Source organism: Rhipicephalus microplus, chromosome 1, assembly GCF_043290135.1.
Source record: "Rhipicephalus microplus isolate Deutch F79 chromosome 1, USDA_Rmic, whole genome shotgun sequence".
NCBI classification, from domain to species: domain Eukaryota; kingdom Metazoa; phylum Arthropoda; class Arachnida; order Ixodida; family Ixodidae; genus Rhipicephalus; species Rhipicephalus microplus.
Genome location: NC_134700.1, coordinates 151,355,526 through 151,373,882, shown reverse-complemented (window position 1 = coordinate 151,373,882; position 18,357 = coordinate 151,355,526). Strand labels below are relative to the sequence as shown.

Here is an 18,357-nt window from a genome sequence, read left to right as displayed (position 1 = left end):
ACCTCACAACAATCTAATGTCACTGTTACATGGAGCACCATCCCTGTAGCAAAATTACCTGTTGGTTGAGCACAGCAAATAGTGGGGCAGTGGTAATTTGACTATATCAAACAGAGACTGTGTCAAAGCACGAAGTGTTTAATGGTGCACCTTGAGGGCCACATGCATGCCCTATGACATCTCTTTGTATATGTTGGCACGTGCATACTGGTGTACGTACTACTATATGTGCACAAGTTCGCAGGCCTGTGATTTTCCAAGTGTCTGATAGGTGTGGCATGCCCTGCTGTGCAACTTGCGTATGCAGGCAAAAAAAATGCATGCTCGAATTGTCCAGCTCGGTGCTACAGGTGAGGAACAGCAAGGTGTATGCAAAGTCACACAGGACACCAGTTTTTCACCAGCAGTAAAAGACCACACACACGCACTGGAACATTATTGCAATTTATTCTGAAAAATGGGTACAAACTAAATGCAGAAACCAATAACTAATATTTTTATGCCTAACAACCAGAAATCTCGACAAGTAAGCGACTTCTCTTAGTTGTTGCACCAAAGAGAGAGAGAGAGGGGAAGGTAAAGAAAAGACAGGGAGGTTAACCAGAGGAAGGCTCTGGCCTGCTACCTTCTTGAGAAGGGGTGTAAAAAAAAGAAAGAAGAAAAAGAGTTTGTGACAGTAGGAAAAACAATGTACACCATAAGAAGCGACTCAGAATATTCAAGAGTTTCTGCGAGCCACAACATGCGCTCGAGCTTTCGTTTCCCAGGCCAAACACAATGCGAAACATTATGGCATGAACTAAACGCGTCGACGAGATTCAGGTAGAATGCGACAAACCTTCAGCATGCCTCAGCACACAGAGATGCTTTGGTATTCATACGGGCTCCGCAGTGTCGAAAATTTGACAACTGACCACTATGAGCCACGAGATCACAATGAAAAAAAAGAAGAAGGGTGTTTTATGTCACAGAATCTGATAGTGGGGCTGATACAAAAAAAAAAATGATCACTCAAGTGAACGTGACTTCGCTCCACAGTGAAAGCACGATACTAATAATGGAGAACTCCCAAATGATCAGAAATTTTGGCAGCAAATTAACAGTGAAAGTGGTCATAGTGCTTCTCATTAAAAATGTTTAGGCAAATTCCAGTGCCCCTTATGAAGCAAAAGATGTTAATGCTCACAAGCAGTGGGGCAGACATGGTGATGGAACAGCTATATGTGTCAATGCTCTTGCATGTGTAGGAATCTAAAAGTCCATCACTGTTCTATAATATGTTCTGCCATCTTTCTGCGAGCCACAAAACATCAACTCTACCACACAGACACAGCAAAAGTCTGTGCAAACGCTGACATACGAGTCTTAAACACAAACTTGGCTCTGATAGGACTAAAGCATAAAATATTGAGTGAAAATAGCAACAAATGAACACAACCTCATACAGAAGAGATGATTGAATATTTCTGAAAGCACAGCCAGATGATGGCCTTGGTAAATAAAAGGTGAACTTTCTATAACTGCTTTCATACTTGATGGCAGCTTTTCACTCGCACTGGTATAAATTTATCACCAGACCTATCAATCACCATTCTTAGCACGGAGTCCACTAACAATCCAACAACTGATAAAAAATGTCCACAAAGATTTCCACACTTATGCATAATTGCTGCAGGATCTAGCATCATGTATGGTGCATCTTGCATAGCTAAGAACAATATATGAATAAGTACTGTAACCATCGCTAATCAGTACCGTTCAAATCTTTACATCCCTTTTCCAGTGGCAGTTCCTTGAACCACACACACACAAAAAAAGAGAAACGCAAGGTTACATTATCTACTAGTCACGTCTAAATTCCTTTTTCTTAGCTCCCATCTCTAAGCTTCATCTCTGTGCAGCAGCCCACTTCTTGATATTTGACATGTGGAGGAAGTGCAGATGACTGCAGTCACCTTAATCTAATGTTTATCTTGTAGTGCTATGTTACTTGGTAGCTTCTTGGGTATAGGCACTTCTTTTGCGGTCTTTCTTCAACTTCATGTTGCTTTGAAGCCATTTTGTAGAGCAAAGAGATATCATCGGCAAGATTGTTTGCTTGATAACTACCAGGATAGCATTTACATTTAGATTTCTCAAATTAAAGCTGAATTTTCAGTGAAAAGTTTTTTTGAGCTAGGAGGCCTTCATGCAACATCATATAGTAGCCAAAGGCTTTTCTTTGCAGGGAACCAGACAATGTCAGCTAACGAACAACAAGGACTATAGAAACTGCATGCGTTGTCTGGTCCCACCTCACTGAGCACTGAATAGTCCTGTGTTGTGTTTTACCTGCAGTGAATAACAAATTAAAGAAACAGTACCTATGCACTGTGTAAAGTGCAATTATATACATACATACAGCCAACATTTCTGCCATGCATTTCGATATGTAGGAAGCTTCACAGAGACAAAGACGGAGCCGTGGGCAAGCCAGAAACACTAGCAATAGCAGTAAGAGTGAACAGCAGTGTTCCAGCACAATGACACATCAGATTAAAACAAGAAATTACACACAATAGCATACTTGCCAAACAGTGTCCTCGAAATTAGGGAAATGCATAAAACAGCAGGAGAAAAATAAATACCACTTCCCAACAGCGGTAAACTTTCCTGTGCAACACCAATGCAATGCAGCAAATGTAACTTAAGCGTTTTGCATACGAAAGACAGAGGCCATAAAAGTTTTGGAACAACTGGCCTTTGTTATCAATACTTTCTTTTTACAAAAGGGTTGAGGCTGTTTTTTGAGAGGCCTTCAAGTGCACCCTTGCAATTGGGAGGACTGGCAAAAAAAATGGGAGAGTTGGCAGGTGTGCAGTGGTGACATCCAAGGAAAGAACAAACATGGTGGCATGCGAGGTCATATGAACACGAACACTAAAGCAAAGACATAGAAAACTTGGGTTTTGGTTCTGAAAGTGCAACATGAGCAGGTTCACAGGGCAAGGTGGGAATAGGAACTGTGGTCCCGCAAATAAACCATGGTTTCTTTCAAGTACAGTGGCGCAAATAAACCATGGTTTCTTTCGAGTACAGTGGGGAAAAGAAAATTACAGTTTACCTGCATTATTTACGAGAAGAAAACAGCATTCTCTCCGCATGGTTTCTCTGATCCTTGCTCCCTACCAGTGCCTAATCTCTCAATAGCAAATCTGAGCTGAAGAAGCCACTTGCAAAACATGCTCATCTAGTGCATAGAGATAATTCGGCCACCCGAAGACACCGACATTTGCTAGAGTTTATTAGCAGCTAGCGATACCTTTGGCAAACTGAGCACTGATATACAGTCGAGTACCTCTAAAACAAAGCCACCCGCCGAATAAAAGACTCCTGTTGTCCTGACCATATCACGAGCTGTGCTATTCATGACCTTTGCAAAAATGAAGTATATCGAACGTCCAAAGCACTTCGTTACATAGGTTGAACTGATCGTACAACTGAGAATCCTTAAAGGGCCGCTCACCAGGTCTGACAATTTCGAGCTGACAAGCGCAATGCGTAGATGAGGCGTTCATAATCACGTCTGCCCAAATTTGCAATGCTACGCGCCACGGAAATGGTTCGAATTTCAAGATGAACGCTGCTCCCCCTTCCTTTTGCGGGCGTGCGCCCAGAAAATGAGGGCATGAGATGTGCACGTATGAATGGCCCTACATACACGGCAATGAAGTGACATTGGTGCTCTACGTAGACTACTATGCTCCGACGTTGCCAGCAGTGGCACGTGACATGGCGAAAATTATTTAACACATGCGTAGTTTATGCATTTGTTGCTTGAAGAAATTAATAAATTTCTAGATAAATAATGAGATACAATAAAAGAATGTGAGGGTTCTTTTTTCTTTAATTCCGTGTCCCTATAGCCAGATGCAACTATAGCCAGATGCAACTAGAGAAGTCCAAAGAGGCATCGCCCTGACGACCCAAGCACGGCAGCCGCCACAGCTAGACAAATAGTCTCGCTTGTGTACTCTGTAATGTCTGCCAAAGGGGGGAAAAGGGGTCACTGGCCGTTGCGCTCACGACTGCTGCATGGAGTGTGCCCCGAGTGGGGCATGCTCCTGTGCATTTCCCTTTGAGGAGGAAATGCCGTCGACTTGTTAAGTTGTATCGGACTATATGTAAGTACACAAGCACTACTATTACATGTCTTCTAGCGTAACAGCAGATCACCACAGACACTGGACTATTTCAGCATGTGAGCATCCTTACTAGTAATTTATTAGCCAAGTCCAACGTAACACAATCACTGCTTCACCTATAACCAAAATTTTGGTTTGCATTTGTGAGCTTAAGCTCTAGTAATGGCATACACATCATACACAGTAATAGGCAGTGCCATTACCAGTGCCTAAGTTTGTTCAAACACTTGTTCAGCTCATTTGCTGAGATACTATAACAAATGACTGCACCCTAATTTATGCATAGCTGTTAATAAAAGAGAAAAAAAATGGTAAGACACAAGTGCCGAACTCTTGACTTGACAAATTGAAAATGCCCTTTTCAGACCAATTTGAATGCTTTGAAATTTCTGTGAGAAGCTGCTAATACATAACTTAGTAAACATTCCTGCTGCTAGAAATATTTCAACATTTGCCAATTATGCACCAAAGTCAGCATTATTACAAACAATTTTCAATTGAGTAACAACAGAAACATGCAATCTTGTGACGCTACAGCTAAAGTTAGGAAAGTAACCGAGAACACACCGGGACCAAGTACTATGACATATATGAGCTAGGATTTTGTTAAAACTAGGAGAAACAGCTACAGTGTAGACCACTTATAACGTAACCGCTTATAATGCAGAACCGCTTACAATGCGGTCTTTTTCTACTCCCGTTTACCTTCCCATAGAACACCAAGTACACGCATACCGCTTATTGTGCAGTCCCCCAAGATCAAAGACCGGTTATAATGCGATTGCCGGAAATTTTGACAAATGGGGTAGCGAGTGTGCTTCTGAAAGGAGGCGTGCTGGGTGCGCCTCTGGGGAACGAACGACGAGGTCGTTACGGAGGAGGAGGGGACACGGAAAGAACGAATAAAAGGCGGAGGGAAGAAAAAGAAAATGAAAAAAAGACAACAGGACACTGCATGGGCTCGACGAGTAAGCGAGGAGGACGGTTGCCTCGGTGACCAATAAGCCTTTTGCACCGGCGTCGACGCGGCAACAACGTACTACGTCGCTAGCGTGGCTTCGGCCGCGGCTGCTCCACGTAGCTCGTGCGATCCCATCCTTAACTGCATGTGCTTAACAGTTTCCTGTATGAAAAGACGTCGTCATTATCGAGCTTGCAACAAATATCGTGTTTGCTTCCTTGTCCATAAATTGAAAACCCTTTACGGTTATATGACGCGAGCTTTCACTTGTGCTGCCAGTGCGCTGTCGTACGTAAGCTTGGCATGTTGTCGTGTCTGATGTGCCGGCCACGAACGCGAACTTTGTATCATGCACGCTGTTCTTGGTTGACTGCTAGTGTGATCGTTTTGATGCCGAATCTTCACGTTTTGGACACAGTTTGCACGACATCATACCAAACGGCAAGCTAGGCCTGATGGACGTAGGTTGCGCTTCGATTGGTAGCGGTCGCGTAAATCTAAGTTGCGGTATGATACTGAATAAATGAAATTACTTGCGGTGGCCGCACTTGACGGGAAAGGATACATATCGTAAATGAAAACGAGGGCGGCACCTGTAGCGCTCAAATAGTGGTTCACGATTCGATCGCGATGTCTTAAATTGAGTGTGCGCCCATGAAATTGAATGATTGGAGTTTTTCAATGCATTAAATTCTGGACGTGATTCAACAAAGTTTCTGCGTAATGCGCTTAATCGAGGCGATGTAGTAGTCGGCGAATTTCCGGGATGGTGCTTTCATATGTTAGACACCCCCTCCCCAACCCCACCCTTTCGCGTTCATTTCATTGGCAACGCGCATCTTTGGATGTTAAATTCTTTTAACATTCAGAAATTTAAATGTTAACAAGCACGCATCACGCATTTCGATTTTCGGACATGCGAAGCTGCATGTTCAACACGTTTTACGCAAGTGCGGCTCTTGAAAAAGGTTGTTTTGGTTATAGTGCGGTACCGCTTATAGTGCGGATATTCGCGACTCCCGCGACTTACGTTATAAGCGGTCTATACTGTATAATGTTCTGATGTGTTACATTTCTCTCCTTTGTCTATCTGTCTGAGTGGTTCATTTTTTCAGTGTTACATTGTATCTGCTCTGGAAGATCTAACATCATTAAGGTTGCTGCTAAGTATGGGGACATTTCTCTTTGAGGTGCTTTTTACCGAATGCTAGGGTAATTTACTATGTAACAAATATAAGGTTAGGTTGCACTGCCTCAATTTCATTCATCAAATGTCTTAGAAAACTTGGTACTCGTAATTTTGCCAGCACATTTTCCGCCGGCAGGGAAAATTGCGACGTTATAGAGCACCTGTTTTTTTTTTTGTTTTTTTTATTCTGGGGGAGAAATTGAAAGGAGCTTTTCTGCACTAGATGGAACTCATCAAGAGTTGAAAGTTTTTGTTCGAACACATTGTCCTGAGCTTCAAATCATTGATAGGGACACATCTTTTTTTTTTGATCCTTGATTGGGACATATCTTTTTTTTTACTATAAATTTCCTTTCCGAAAAAGCCACAAGCGTGTCCTCCTTGCCTCATGCTACAACATATAGATGTCAATACTAATAATGAAAAGGGTGCTCACAGTGCATCATTGCGAAAGTGACGTCAACACAGGCACCAACACAGGGACAATATAGGATTCGTACTGATAATCACCATTGTAATAAATCTGAATTTCTTCAAATTTCCCGTTTCCCCAACAACTCGTTCTTTTCATGAACCTTCCTCCAGACACAGTGGTCACAGTTAACATGACCGGGAATATGTACGTGCCGCCAACGTATTACCAAGCACTTATCGTATTTACTCGCATAATCCTCGCACTCGCATAATTCTCGCACCCCCCACATCGCAATACAAAAATACGATTTCTTTTTTTCCTCGAGTAATTATCGCACCACCAAAAACTGCCGCAATAATGTCGTCTGCTCGTTCCAGTCACTGATGATAGCTCGCGTCATGGGGCGCCATCTTTTAAGCATCAACCGTACTATTAGTGCATGGAGATTCAATCCAATTCAAGACAGCCAAAGTGGCAAGCGTGCGTTGCGGCGTATTTTGTATGTTGTGTCGATAATCTTGTCACGTTACGGGGCGATACTGAAGCTACACGGCTTCTTTCAAGTTGAAAGTGATATATCATGCACTAAACAACGCAACAGGGCCACCGGTAGGCCCTTCGGAGTCTACGAGTTTTGTGTTCGCTACTGGTGATGGCAGCTGAAAGCCACCAAGACGCGTTGGTGTGCCTGCCGTGTGCCTAAAACTGGGATTGGTCGTAAACTTTATTTTTTCAGAAGGAAACTGCAGACGATTCTGTTAAACAGCCATCAGCCCAATACTGACATCCTATGCTTACCTTTTGAGGGCTCCTGTTGAGCGACGAACGCTACCACTACGCCCGCAACGCCCACAAGCTCTGTGTATGATATTCTGATTCTCGACTTTTTGTGTCTTAAATAAATCTTGCCTTGTGTTGAACCAGTGCTTTTGATGTCGAGGTATGTTTTAATTAGTACTTCTCAATGCTTGCTGTTAGTTGCTGGTGTGAGAATCCCGATTTGCGGCCACTTCGTTTTCTTTTTTGCTCTCTACGTTCTTTTCGAAAGTTTTCCCCTCGTAACTCTCGCACCCCCCAACTTTTCATTGGTTTTCCGCCAAAAAAAGTGCGAGGATTATTCGAGTAAATACGGTATGTACATGTCCGAAGACTGGGTTTTGCAATGGGTACCTTCACAATTACACTACGTGTATGTTATTCTAAGGGCAAAATATGTTCTTCGCAGAATTTCACTCGCCTCAAAAGTGAGAACAAGCCTCCAAATGATGATGCTCATATCTTCGTAAGTCTCAACTGTTCATACCAACTAGATATTACTGTTTGGCCTGATTTACGCATAGCGAAGCTGCTTGTATGAAAAAAAAAATGGTTTGTATTCCACACAAGTCATTTTCTACTTCAAAAGTCTCCTTATTTCTGACTACCCCCTATTTCATGTTACTCCGAGCACATGACCATACAAATTGAAACTCGCACACAACCCTTGGAGTCAGTGAAAAGCATCAACCTCAAACGCACTGTCAAGAACCTTCGGAAATTCTTGAAAAATTATGAAAGACTAGGGAAGTAATACATAGGGAGTGTTATTGACGCATCAAACTTGAAGTCCAATTGAATCATGCCTCAGGTTGACTGAACTTGGGCAGAACAGTACTGAAGTTATTGAGGTCAGAACAAGTAAACCTTGTAACAACCTATCCAGTAGTGGAACTACCATTTGACATTTTTGCAAAGATCTTGGTGACAAGCCCTTTTAGAGCAGGATTGAGCATTACTTTTGCAACTAATCCATAGCAGGACTTGCTTTATGCTGATCAATGCCGCATTCTGCACGAAAATGACCAGGCTATTCTCTTTAATGTTTTGGAGCACAGCTCTTGGGCACTCCTTCCTGTGTAGACCAGTGTCACTATTGGCATAGATTAAACAATAGAGTGAATGGGGATAAAAGTGCGGACATGGAGTCGCTCGGTATCGCAAGCCACTGGCCTCCAACCTCGAGTTACAAGCCCTCTGGTTGGAGCTTGTACGCATGCAGAAGGGGCACGTGCGCTGCTGGTTACTTCACTTGCTGTAGAGCGGCTGTCGGCATTTCGCTTGGTTAGCAACGACTGTAATGCACGAAGTTGTGTGCTCAGAGCTCGAGTACTGGCGGTTTCTGAAGCAGCATGGAACAAATGTTTCATTGCTAGACCTGCCAAAAGCCAAAACTTAGAATACAGTTGGTATTGCCTCAACATAAAGCTGCGCTCAGAATTTGTATTACGCACTATCGTTATCGTCGATGAGTCGAACAAAAAGCTCCTTCTCGGTAATGGTTAAACCTGCAACAGCCGATTCCTAGAAGATATGAATATAATGTAAGCAGAATTTTTCGACCCGAGAAGCTATTAAAAGAAGTTACGAGTTCCTGCCCTAGCAATTTTGGTAAGCAAAAGTCAACAGCGCTTCTGGCATGATGCCAACAGCCCTCCGTGCTTTCACAGGAATGAGTGAAACTGCAATTAACCACCTCCATTTACGACATTTTAAACAGTTTTTGATTGTAAAAAGCAGGTAGAGTACGTCTTTAGAAAACTCATTAAGTGAAGTCCCTTTACTGCCTTGCGAGCCAGGAGCTCCTGGTACTTCTCCAGTTTGCTGGTAGGCGCTGCTAGTCCATAAGCTGACAACTCTTACTGTCTGCCAAGTACAAACGAATCCATTCTAAGTTAGAAAAAAGTGCCAATAAAAAGGGTGTGCTGCATTTTGACCAAATGTGGACTCCATTAACCATGTAAACCAGTGAAAGGTCACAAGCTTGGAACCTATGCACCTTTGCCTTTTTTGCCCTTTGGGGGCAACTACAGTCATTTTTACTGACCTTTGTAAATAAATAAAAATATAAATCAGTGTTTAATGAGAAAAACAGGCTTTGTTTTCGCCAATACGATAAGCGATCTCTCCATTGGTAGGGCTATACAAGTTCATTTTACCAGTACTTCTGTTTCAAACAACGAGAGTCTCAGGGCATGCCATGTGCAAGGCTTTTAAAAAAGCGCAGCGCTTGTATGCTATCAGTGAAATCTTTTTACACAACGCATTAATGATGCTAAGCAATGAAAAACTTTCCCACAGCCGACTATTCAATTCATTTGAGCATACTTAGCATGGCGCTTATCTCCATAATATATGCTGATACCGGGTATAAATACAGATTCAAAGTACACATGACAAAATCTTGCAGAAGCACCAGACAGCGATGAGATCACATGGTGAAAACTTTCTCAAATTTTTTTTTTGAACATCGGTACACCACTATTCAGAATGCATTAAAATAATGGGCACTTTCCAACTAAAGAAGAAAAAGAGTGCCCCTGCTAAACCTAAGTTTTCTTTGAACAAACGAGACCTTTCGAACTACCCACAAATTTCTGCAACAGTCTTCTCACTGTAGTAGGAAGCTGCAACGTGCAATGTAGACTTGTAGGAAGTCGCCAGATGCACTGCTGCGCCATTCAAACTGCTTGTACATGCAAAGCAATAGGGCCATATCTTAAAATATTCCCCAAGTGTGCAAGGCTTTTCTGCATGGCATCTGTCTTGCGAAAGTGCTCCACCGAGATAAACTGCAGCTATGCCAGCTCAGTTTGCCCTGCCAGTTTTACACATCATGCTGCTTGAAGTCTTAGCACACTATACTCACGAGCATACAGACTATAGCATCAAACATGTAAAGCTAACAGGATTAACTAAACACAGTATAGCAAGCATTCACCGACAGGCCGCGAACACCACGAAATGCTGCGGCTTTTGAATACATCTGATATTGACAAACACACTTTCAAAATATGATATGCGCTTGCTTTCCAAACCAGATTTGTAATAGTGATTGCCTTGAACCAGCCCTCATTGTCATAGTGATATGTACTTGCTTCAAAAAAGAGAAAACATATGTGTACTTTTGTTTCTTTTTCTAGCAGCAGGAATCTTGTAATGTTATGCTTGCCCCGCTGCGCCATACAAAGATGGCCTCTTAGCTTAGCGAACAGATGCTTTGACATCGCTGAGCTTGAGGTATTGAACAACGGCGCGCCAGCAATCAGGGTTTAATGCATCTAGCTGCATGCTCCCGTCAGTGGTGTCACAAACAACCGATGCCCGCACTACGCCTGCATAGACCATGAAATTATCCTGCAGGTAGCACCTGGCCTTAGTGATGGCTTGCAAGACTTCGTACTCAAGCTTTCCAGACAGCGACACCAGATGCTCCGACAGCGCTGCAGTGTTCCACAGCTCGTCGAAAGCAGCAGCGCAACCACGCTCGTTGGGCAGGGCTCCCGGCCCTCCTGCACTGCCCACGGCCATTACATAGCGTGCTGCCTTGTTGAGGACGCCCACGTTGCGCTCCAAGGCATCGTCCAGGAGTGCATTGGATCGCACCACGTCATCCCAGGCAGTGCATCTGCACAACAGCATGACCGCAATTAATTGAGTACAACTTCACAAGGCTAATGGCATCATTAAAATTGCTGGAGCCCAAATGAGAGTGGGGCTGCAGTGGCATGTTCAATGCAAAGCAACCTGTAGAAAAAAAAAAGCTTTCGTGTCGTCTTTGGTTTTATCAACTGTAGGAAAAGTATTCAACAAGGTTAATCCCTGCAAGCCCTGGGAATCTATGTCAGAAAAAATGGGAATTGCCGCACACCTTCTACACCTCACAATTCTACCTAAAAAACCTGTACTACAAGGAGCAGAAAGCACTTAATACAAATGCCAGGAGTGCAGAGATTGCTACAAAGTTCAGACAGGTGTCAGGCAGGAATGTATTTTACCCACATATTTAATTTCTTATTTGCCTAGAGATGCCCTGCAAGCTCCTAAAGGCCAGTATCTATACAAATATGTATAGTAGTGCAATGAACCCTGATCGGAACCTGGAGGGACTGGAAAACCATGTTTCATTTAACAGGAATAATCTTTACTGAAGGATGAACGACGTTGCAGAATAGAGGTATGAAACCAATCTTATCACAGGAAGTTGTTCCATTTAGACAGCAGTTCCTTTTCACAGATGTCCATCTACTGAGAGCCCACTGTTCTCACAAACTGGTGTGGAAGATTGGAATATCAGCGACAAGATCAAGCTATAGGTGACAAAACTATCATTGTGCTCTTTACGGACCTAGACCCGTCCGCGAAATAGTAGTCCGAAAAATATAACAGTCTAATAAATGTCGCCAATAAATGAAAATAAAGTTCATTTGGATTAGGACAGCTGAAAAATCCACCAATGATTCGCCTCCATCGAAGTGCTATTGCCACGGTCGCAATTGAACCTGCGTGTTTCCGGACGAGCACCATAACTACCGAGTGCTACTGAGCAACCACGACAGCAGAGAACATGCAATGGCACACTATGGCTCAAAATGTTTAAAAACATTTGACACAACAGGAACAAGACCACATGCAGAATGATAAACTGAGAACCACATTCTTTTCCCTCCTCCATGGGAAAGCAACTAAATAAGACGCGTCTCCTAGACAGTTTTGGCAGCTAAGGAAGATCGCACATGGCCTTTGAAACCTGAAGATTGTGTGTGCTTCAAATCTTGGAAGCAACACAACTAGCATCTAGAAACCAAATTTGAACAAGCTAATAGAACATCCTACGTGGCAGCTTTCAGGATTGAGTGGCATGGCTCAAAACGATGATGATGTTTGATGTTTTGTGGCGCAAGGGCCATTTCACAGCCAAAGAGCACCAGTTCATCTTACTAAAAATATGGACAATGATTGTGATAAGCGGCTGTATAAGGGCCATAAAATTCCTCTCGGTAAGGTGGGTAAGAATATACAAGTAATAAAATCACGATCATGCCGTGAAAGGTGCGTGTGGTGTGAATAGATGACAAAAGTTGGTGATAATAAAAGACGATGGTGGATATGTATGGCATTAGCACAAGTGCCTCACTCGTTCATACCCTTGCGTCCAAGGGCCGTGAGGCAAGTGCTTTCTTGTGTAGCCACCGCAGCAAAAACCTCTCTGGAGAGGTCATGCTACGGAATGCCCGGGTATATAATATGAAAACTATGAATTTCTTTTAAAAACTCTAACAATGATTTATGACTAAAAAGCGGTTCCCTACCGACGAACATTGCAGGGTGTAAAGGTATATGTTGTCGGTAGGGTAATGGAAAATGTTTTCTTAGAGTTTCTAAGTGTTTGCACTGGATTAGTATGTGAAGGACTGTTAATGCTTCACCACATCTGTCACACAATGGTGGATCGCCACCGGATAAAAGATATGTGTGTGTCGTGTATGTGTGTCCTATCCTGAGTCTCGTTAATATTATATCTGTATGACACGATTTCGATACGGGCAGCCAATGACCAAGGTGTGGCTTAATAACGTGTAGTTTGTTTTGTGTGTGTGTATCCCACTTGCTCTGCCAGTATACCCTGAGGTTTCGTTTGAGAGACGGCTTAAGATCAAGGGCCGGGATTGATATGGGTGTAGGGGCAGTGCTTTTGTGGACGGATGCAGCGAGCTGATCCGCCATCACGTTGCCTTGAATCTCACGGTGCCCTGGCACCCAGCACACTACAACATGTTGTTTGAGTGTGTAGAGTGTGCACAAAATGGAGTAAAGTGAGACAAGGACTGGGTTTTTGTGTTTTTTAAGAGTGTGCAGAGCCGTTACCACACTGAGGGAGTCCGTATAAATTACTGCTTTTTGTATTTGTAAGTGCTTGATGTGTTTAGCCGCCACAAGTATCGCATAAGCTTCCACTGTGAAGACACTTGGGCCTGGATGTAGAGGGCCAGCATCCGAAAAGGATGGGCCGACAGCAGCGTAGGACAAAGAGGAGTTAGACTTGGAGGCATCTGTAAAGAACTCGGGACGTGTGTATTTGTTGATTGATTGATTTGTGGGGTTTAACGTCCCAAAACCACCATATGATTATGAGAGACGCCGTAGTGGAGGGCTCCGGAAATTTTGACCACCTGGGGTTCTTTAACGTGCACCCAAAGCTGAGCACACGGGCCTCGACATTTCCGCCTCCATCGGAAATCGTGTGTATTTGTGTTGAAGTTCCAGGAAGTGTGTTCGGATATGGGCAATAGGCGCATGTTTTGTAACTTCTAGAAAAGACACATCGCAGTGTCTATAGTCTGCCATTGCCACGGTGGCGGGTATGCTACAGGAGCCATTAAACTGTGTTCAAGTGAGACTCCAGTTTCCTCAGCTAGACTCTTCAGGCGAACTGAGAAGGGCTGCCTTATCGAAGGCCCGTTTTGAAACAGAATTGAGCTCAACAAATCATTAATAGTAGAGTATGAGGGGTGCTTCTCGTCTGCTTTTACCTTAAGGAAATAAACAAAGGACATGCAAGTTCTCTGCAGATGAAGCGACCACTCATTTGACTGAACATCAAGGCTTTTTACATGGCTGGTGCGAAAAGCACCCGTAGAAAGGCGGATGCCCAAATGGTGCATGGGGTCCAGCATCTTCAAAGCACTTTGAGTTGCAGACTGATAAACAATGGCCCCATAATCTAAGCGGGTGCGAATGAGGCTTTGATACAGATTCACGAGACATTGCCTGTCACTACCCCACGTAGTACGTGACAACACTTTTTTAAAACATTCATGGCTTTTAAGCATTTTGTTTTTAAATACTTGATGTGTGGTATGAAGGTCAACTTGTTGTCCAATATTAATCCTAAGAATTTATGCTCCGCATTAACAGGCAAACGTTGACCGTTCAGTTCAATGTCGGGTTCTAAGTGCATGCCTCTTTTTCGAGAGAACAAGAGACACGTGCTTTTTTGTGGGTTCAGTCGGAATCCGTTTTCCTCTGCCCATTTAGAGACCTTGTTTAAACTTAACTGAACCTGCCGCTCACACATTGCCAGATTGCAAGACCTAAAGCCAAGCTGGACGTCATCGACATATGTAGAATAAAACATATTGCGAGGGATGGTCAAGCGCAGGGAATTCATTTTTATGAGAAAAAGTGTGCAGCTAAGTACACCACCTTGTGGCACGCCTGTTTCCTGGACAAATGTTTGGGAAAGAACCGTGCCCACACAAACACGGAATGTCCGGTTTGACAAGTAACTTTCGATTATGTGAAACATTCTTCCGCACACGCTAAGGTGGGACAGGTCTCTTAGAATTCCGAAACGCCATGTTGTATCATAAGCCTTTTCGATATCGAGGAACACAGAGAGAAAATATTGTTTATGGACGAAGGAGTCTCTGATCTGTGCCTCGATACGAACAAGGTGGTCTGTGGTGAATCTACTTTCTCGAAACCCGCACTGAAATGGGTCGAGCAAATTATTTGTTTCAAGAAAATGTACAAGTCGGCAGTTTATCATTTTTTCGAAGACTTTGCACAAGCAGCTTGTAAGTGCTATAGGCCTATAACTTGAGAGTAAAGAAGGGTCCTTGCCCTCTTTCAAAATGTAAATAATAATAGCCTCTTTCCAGGAGGTAGGGATAGTGCCAGAAAACCAGAGAGCATTGTACAAACAAAGTAAGGTTTTTCGTGTTTCGATTGGTAGGTTTTTTAACATTTCATACACCACATGGTCAGAACCTGGGGCAGAAGTACTGCAGGAGTTTAGAGACATTCGCAGCTCAGCTAGACTGAAAGCTTGGTTATATGCCTCGGATCTAGTGCATTTGTGTTCGAGTTTCTGCTTTTCTTTTCTTGTTCTGTATTTTTGGAAAGTGTCAGTATAGTGGGATGAGCTGGACACCTGTTCGAAGTGTGCACCGAGAAAGTTTGCCTGATCTTCCAAGGTATCACCCTGAGTGTTTACGAGTGGAAGTGTGTGTACTTGTTTTCCTGCTATCCTACCGACCATGTTCCAGACTTTAGCCTCCTGTGTGTATGAATTGATACCTGACAAAAACTTCTGCCAGCTTTCTCTTCTGGCCTGCCGACGCGTTCTCCTGCTTTGAGACTTTATTTTCTTGAAGGTGTCAAGATTTTCGGCTGTCTGCGAGTTCCGAAGCAGCCTCCAAGCTCTGTTTTGCTGTTTGCGCGCGTTTCGGCATTCAGAATTCCACCATGGCACACGCCGTTTTCCAGGGTGTCCATTTGTTTGTGGGATGCATTTTGTTGCAGCATCAATCAAAAACGCTGTAAAGTAGTTGACAGCAACATCAATGTTCAAAGTACATATGCCATTCCAACCTAGATGAGCGATGGTATGAAACTGTTCCCAGTCGGCTCTTTTTATGAGCCACTTGGGAACACGTGGTGGGCACTCAGTTACTGTAGTTGTGCTCAAAACTACGGGAAAGTGGTCACTTCCGTACGGATTACTGACGACTTTCCACTGGAGTAGTGGCACAAGAGATGAAGATACTATGCTTAGTGTCTATGGAGGAGTAGGTGTTATTAGCAAGATTATAATAGGTTGGTTCTTTTCGATTCAGGAGACACGCGCTCGACGAGAGAAGAAACTGTTCGATCATGCGACCTCGCGCGTCATACCGAGAGTCACCCCATAGCCTGCTATGCGCATTAAAGTCTCCAAGGAGAACATAAGGCTCTGGAAGTTCATCAATTAGAGAGTGTAAATCACGTTTTTGCAGCTGATAGCTAGGAGGAATGTAAATTGTGCAGATTGTGATCAGTTTATCAAAAAGAACTGCTCGAACAGCCACTGCCTCAAGGGATGTTTGGAGTTGTAAGTGTGTGCATGCAATTTCTTGATTCACTATGATGGCAACACCTCCGGATGATGTCATGGCATCAACAGGGTCCTTTCGGAAAATAACCTATTTACGAAGAAAATTTGTGTGTTTTGAATTAAGGTGTGTTTCTTGTACACACAGCACTTATGGTGAGTGTTCGTGTAAGAGTTCTTGGACGTCGTCAAGGTTTCTGAGAAGGCCCCTGACGTTCCATTGTATAATTTGAGTGTTCATGGTGAATGTAAAATAGTGCTGTGTGTACAAAAGCGAGTGGATGTTTAGACAGGGAGTTTGAGTTCACTTAACAGGGCCGTCACCAGGCCCTGTTATCTGCTTTTTTGTTTTCTTGGCGCGCTCCTAGGAGCCCCGCCGCTCTTTCGGCACCAAGGGTACCGACGTATCCATTGCCTCCTCGGAGGCACTGGATGCCCGCATGTGCGGGCTGTTAGTTCTAATTTCGGGCCTCGCCTGGTGAGGTGAGGCCTTGAGACCCGAGGACTCTGGAGTCTCCGGTCTCTGTTTGGAAGTAGGCGGTGTAGCCTGGGCTACAGCCGCCTTGGGGGCAGGTGCCACAACCACCGGCTCAGTATGCGCGGGCCGAAGGAGTGGCGAGGGCTGGTGCGGCGGTGCCCCCTGACGCGCCGCATCCGCGTATGTAGGTACATAGAATGGAGAGACTCTTCGCCGTGCGTCCTTAAATGTAATGTTCTCCTTCACCTTCAACGTAATTATTTCTTTTTCTTTTTTCCAGTATGTGCAGGAGCGTGAATATGCGGCATGGTTTCCTTCGCAGTTTACACAGTGTGGCGGTTGTTTGCAGTTCTCAGACACGTGGCCTAGGACTCCACATTGTGCACAAGTCTGGCGACCACGACAGGTTTTAGAGCCATAGTCCTACCTCTGGCATTGGAAGCAACGACGAGGGTGTGGTATGTACGGCCTGATAGATGTCTTCGTGTACCCTGTTTGAATAGATTCCGGTAGTTTACTGGATGCAAACGCGAGTATTAAGTGTTTTGTCAGTGTTTCCTTATTATCTCTTCTCATGATGATTCTCTGTACATTAGAGACATTTTGGCTCTTCCACCCCTCCGAAAGTTCAGTCTCAGTCAAGTCAAGTAAGTTCATGTCAGATACCATTCCGCGAGTTGTGGTGTTATGGTTATTGGTATGCCACCGAAATCTGAAAGACGGTCTAGCTTTTCAAATTGTTCTTTGTCACGGATTTCGAGGAGAAGGTCTCCACTAGCCATTTTGGTTACCTTGTATCCTGTGCCAAGAGTTTCGGTAAGACATCTAGAAACTAGGAAAGGAGAGACGGTCCTGGCTTGCTTTTCAGTTTTTTCACAGTGGATAACATGAAAGTGAGGATATGTTTCTTTTGGGTGGTTGAAAAAATTTATATCATCGGTGCGTACCCGCTTTAAGCCAGTACGATCAGAAAGTAGGGGGAATGCTCTATGCATGCCTGTCTTATTTTTGTTCAGCAGCGTTGGCGGCCACCCACCACGGAGCCCAACGAGGAGACGCTACAAGTTTGCGGATGCTGAAACCTGCAGACGCCAGCCGTACAACACCACTATAACCCAATGCGCCTAGACCAAGGTAGGCTATTTGCACAGGGTTAACCCTAGCCGCCAGGAAGTTTGGAAGTAAACGGAAGAGAGTAGAAGACAGGACAGATAAATAGTAAGAGATAAAGACGAAGATGTAGGGAGAGAGAGATAGGAAAAGGCGACTGCCGATTTCCCCTGGGTGGGTCAGCCAGGGGTGCCATCTACGTGAAGCCGGGGCCAAAGGGGCGTGTTGCCGCCGCTGGGGGGCCTTAAAGGTCCAATCACCCAGCATTAGCTCAACCCCCAGGATCCCCTTTTCCCCGGACACAGCAAAGCCACGCACGACTAGGCGTG

At 44.1% G+C, this 18,357-nt stretch overlaps 1 protein-coding gene across 1 annotated transcript in view; it reads right to left on the bottom strand.

The window, feature by feature from the left end:
* Positions 1-428: 428 nt before the first annotated feature.
* The window catches only part of LOC119178780 (uncharacterized), a 51,369-nt gene continuing 33,440 nt past the window's right edge, over positions 429-18,357 (bottom strand). Inside the window, exon 4 of the mRNA XM_037430026.2 lies at positions 429-11,193. Within this exon, the coding sequence (XP_037285923.1) occupies positions 10,770-11,193 (424 nt within the window). The 3' untranslated portion in view covers positions 429-10,769. The remainder of the gene's footprint in view (positions 11,194-18,357) is intronic.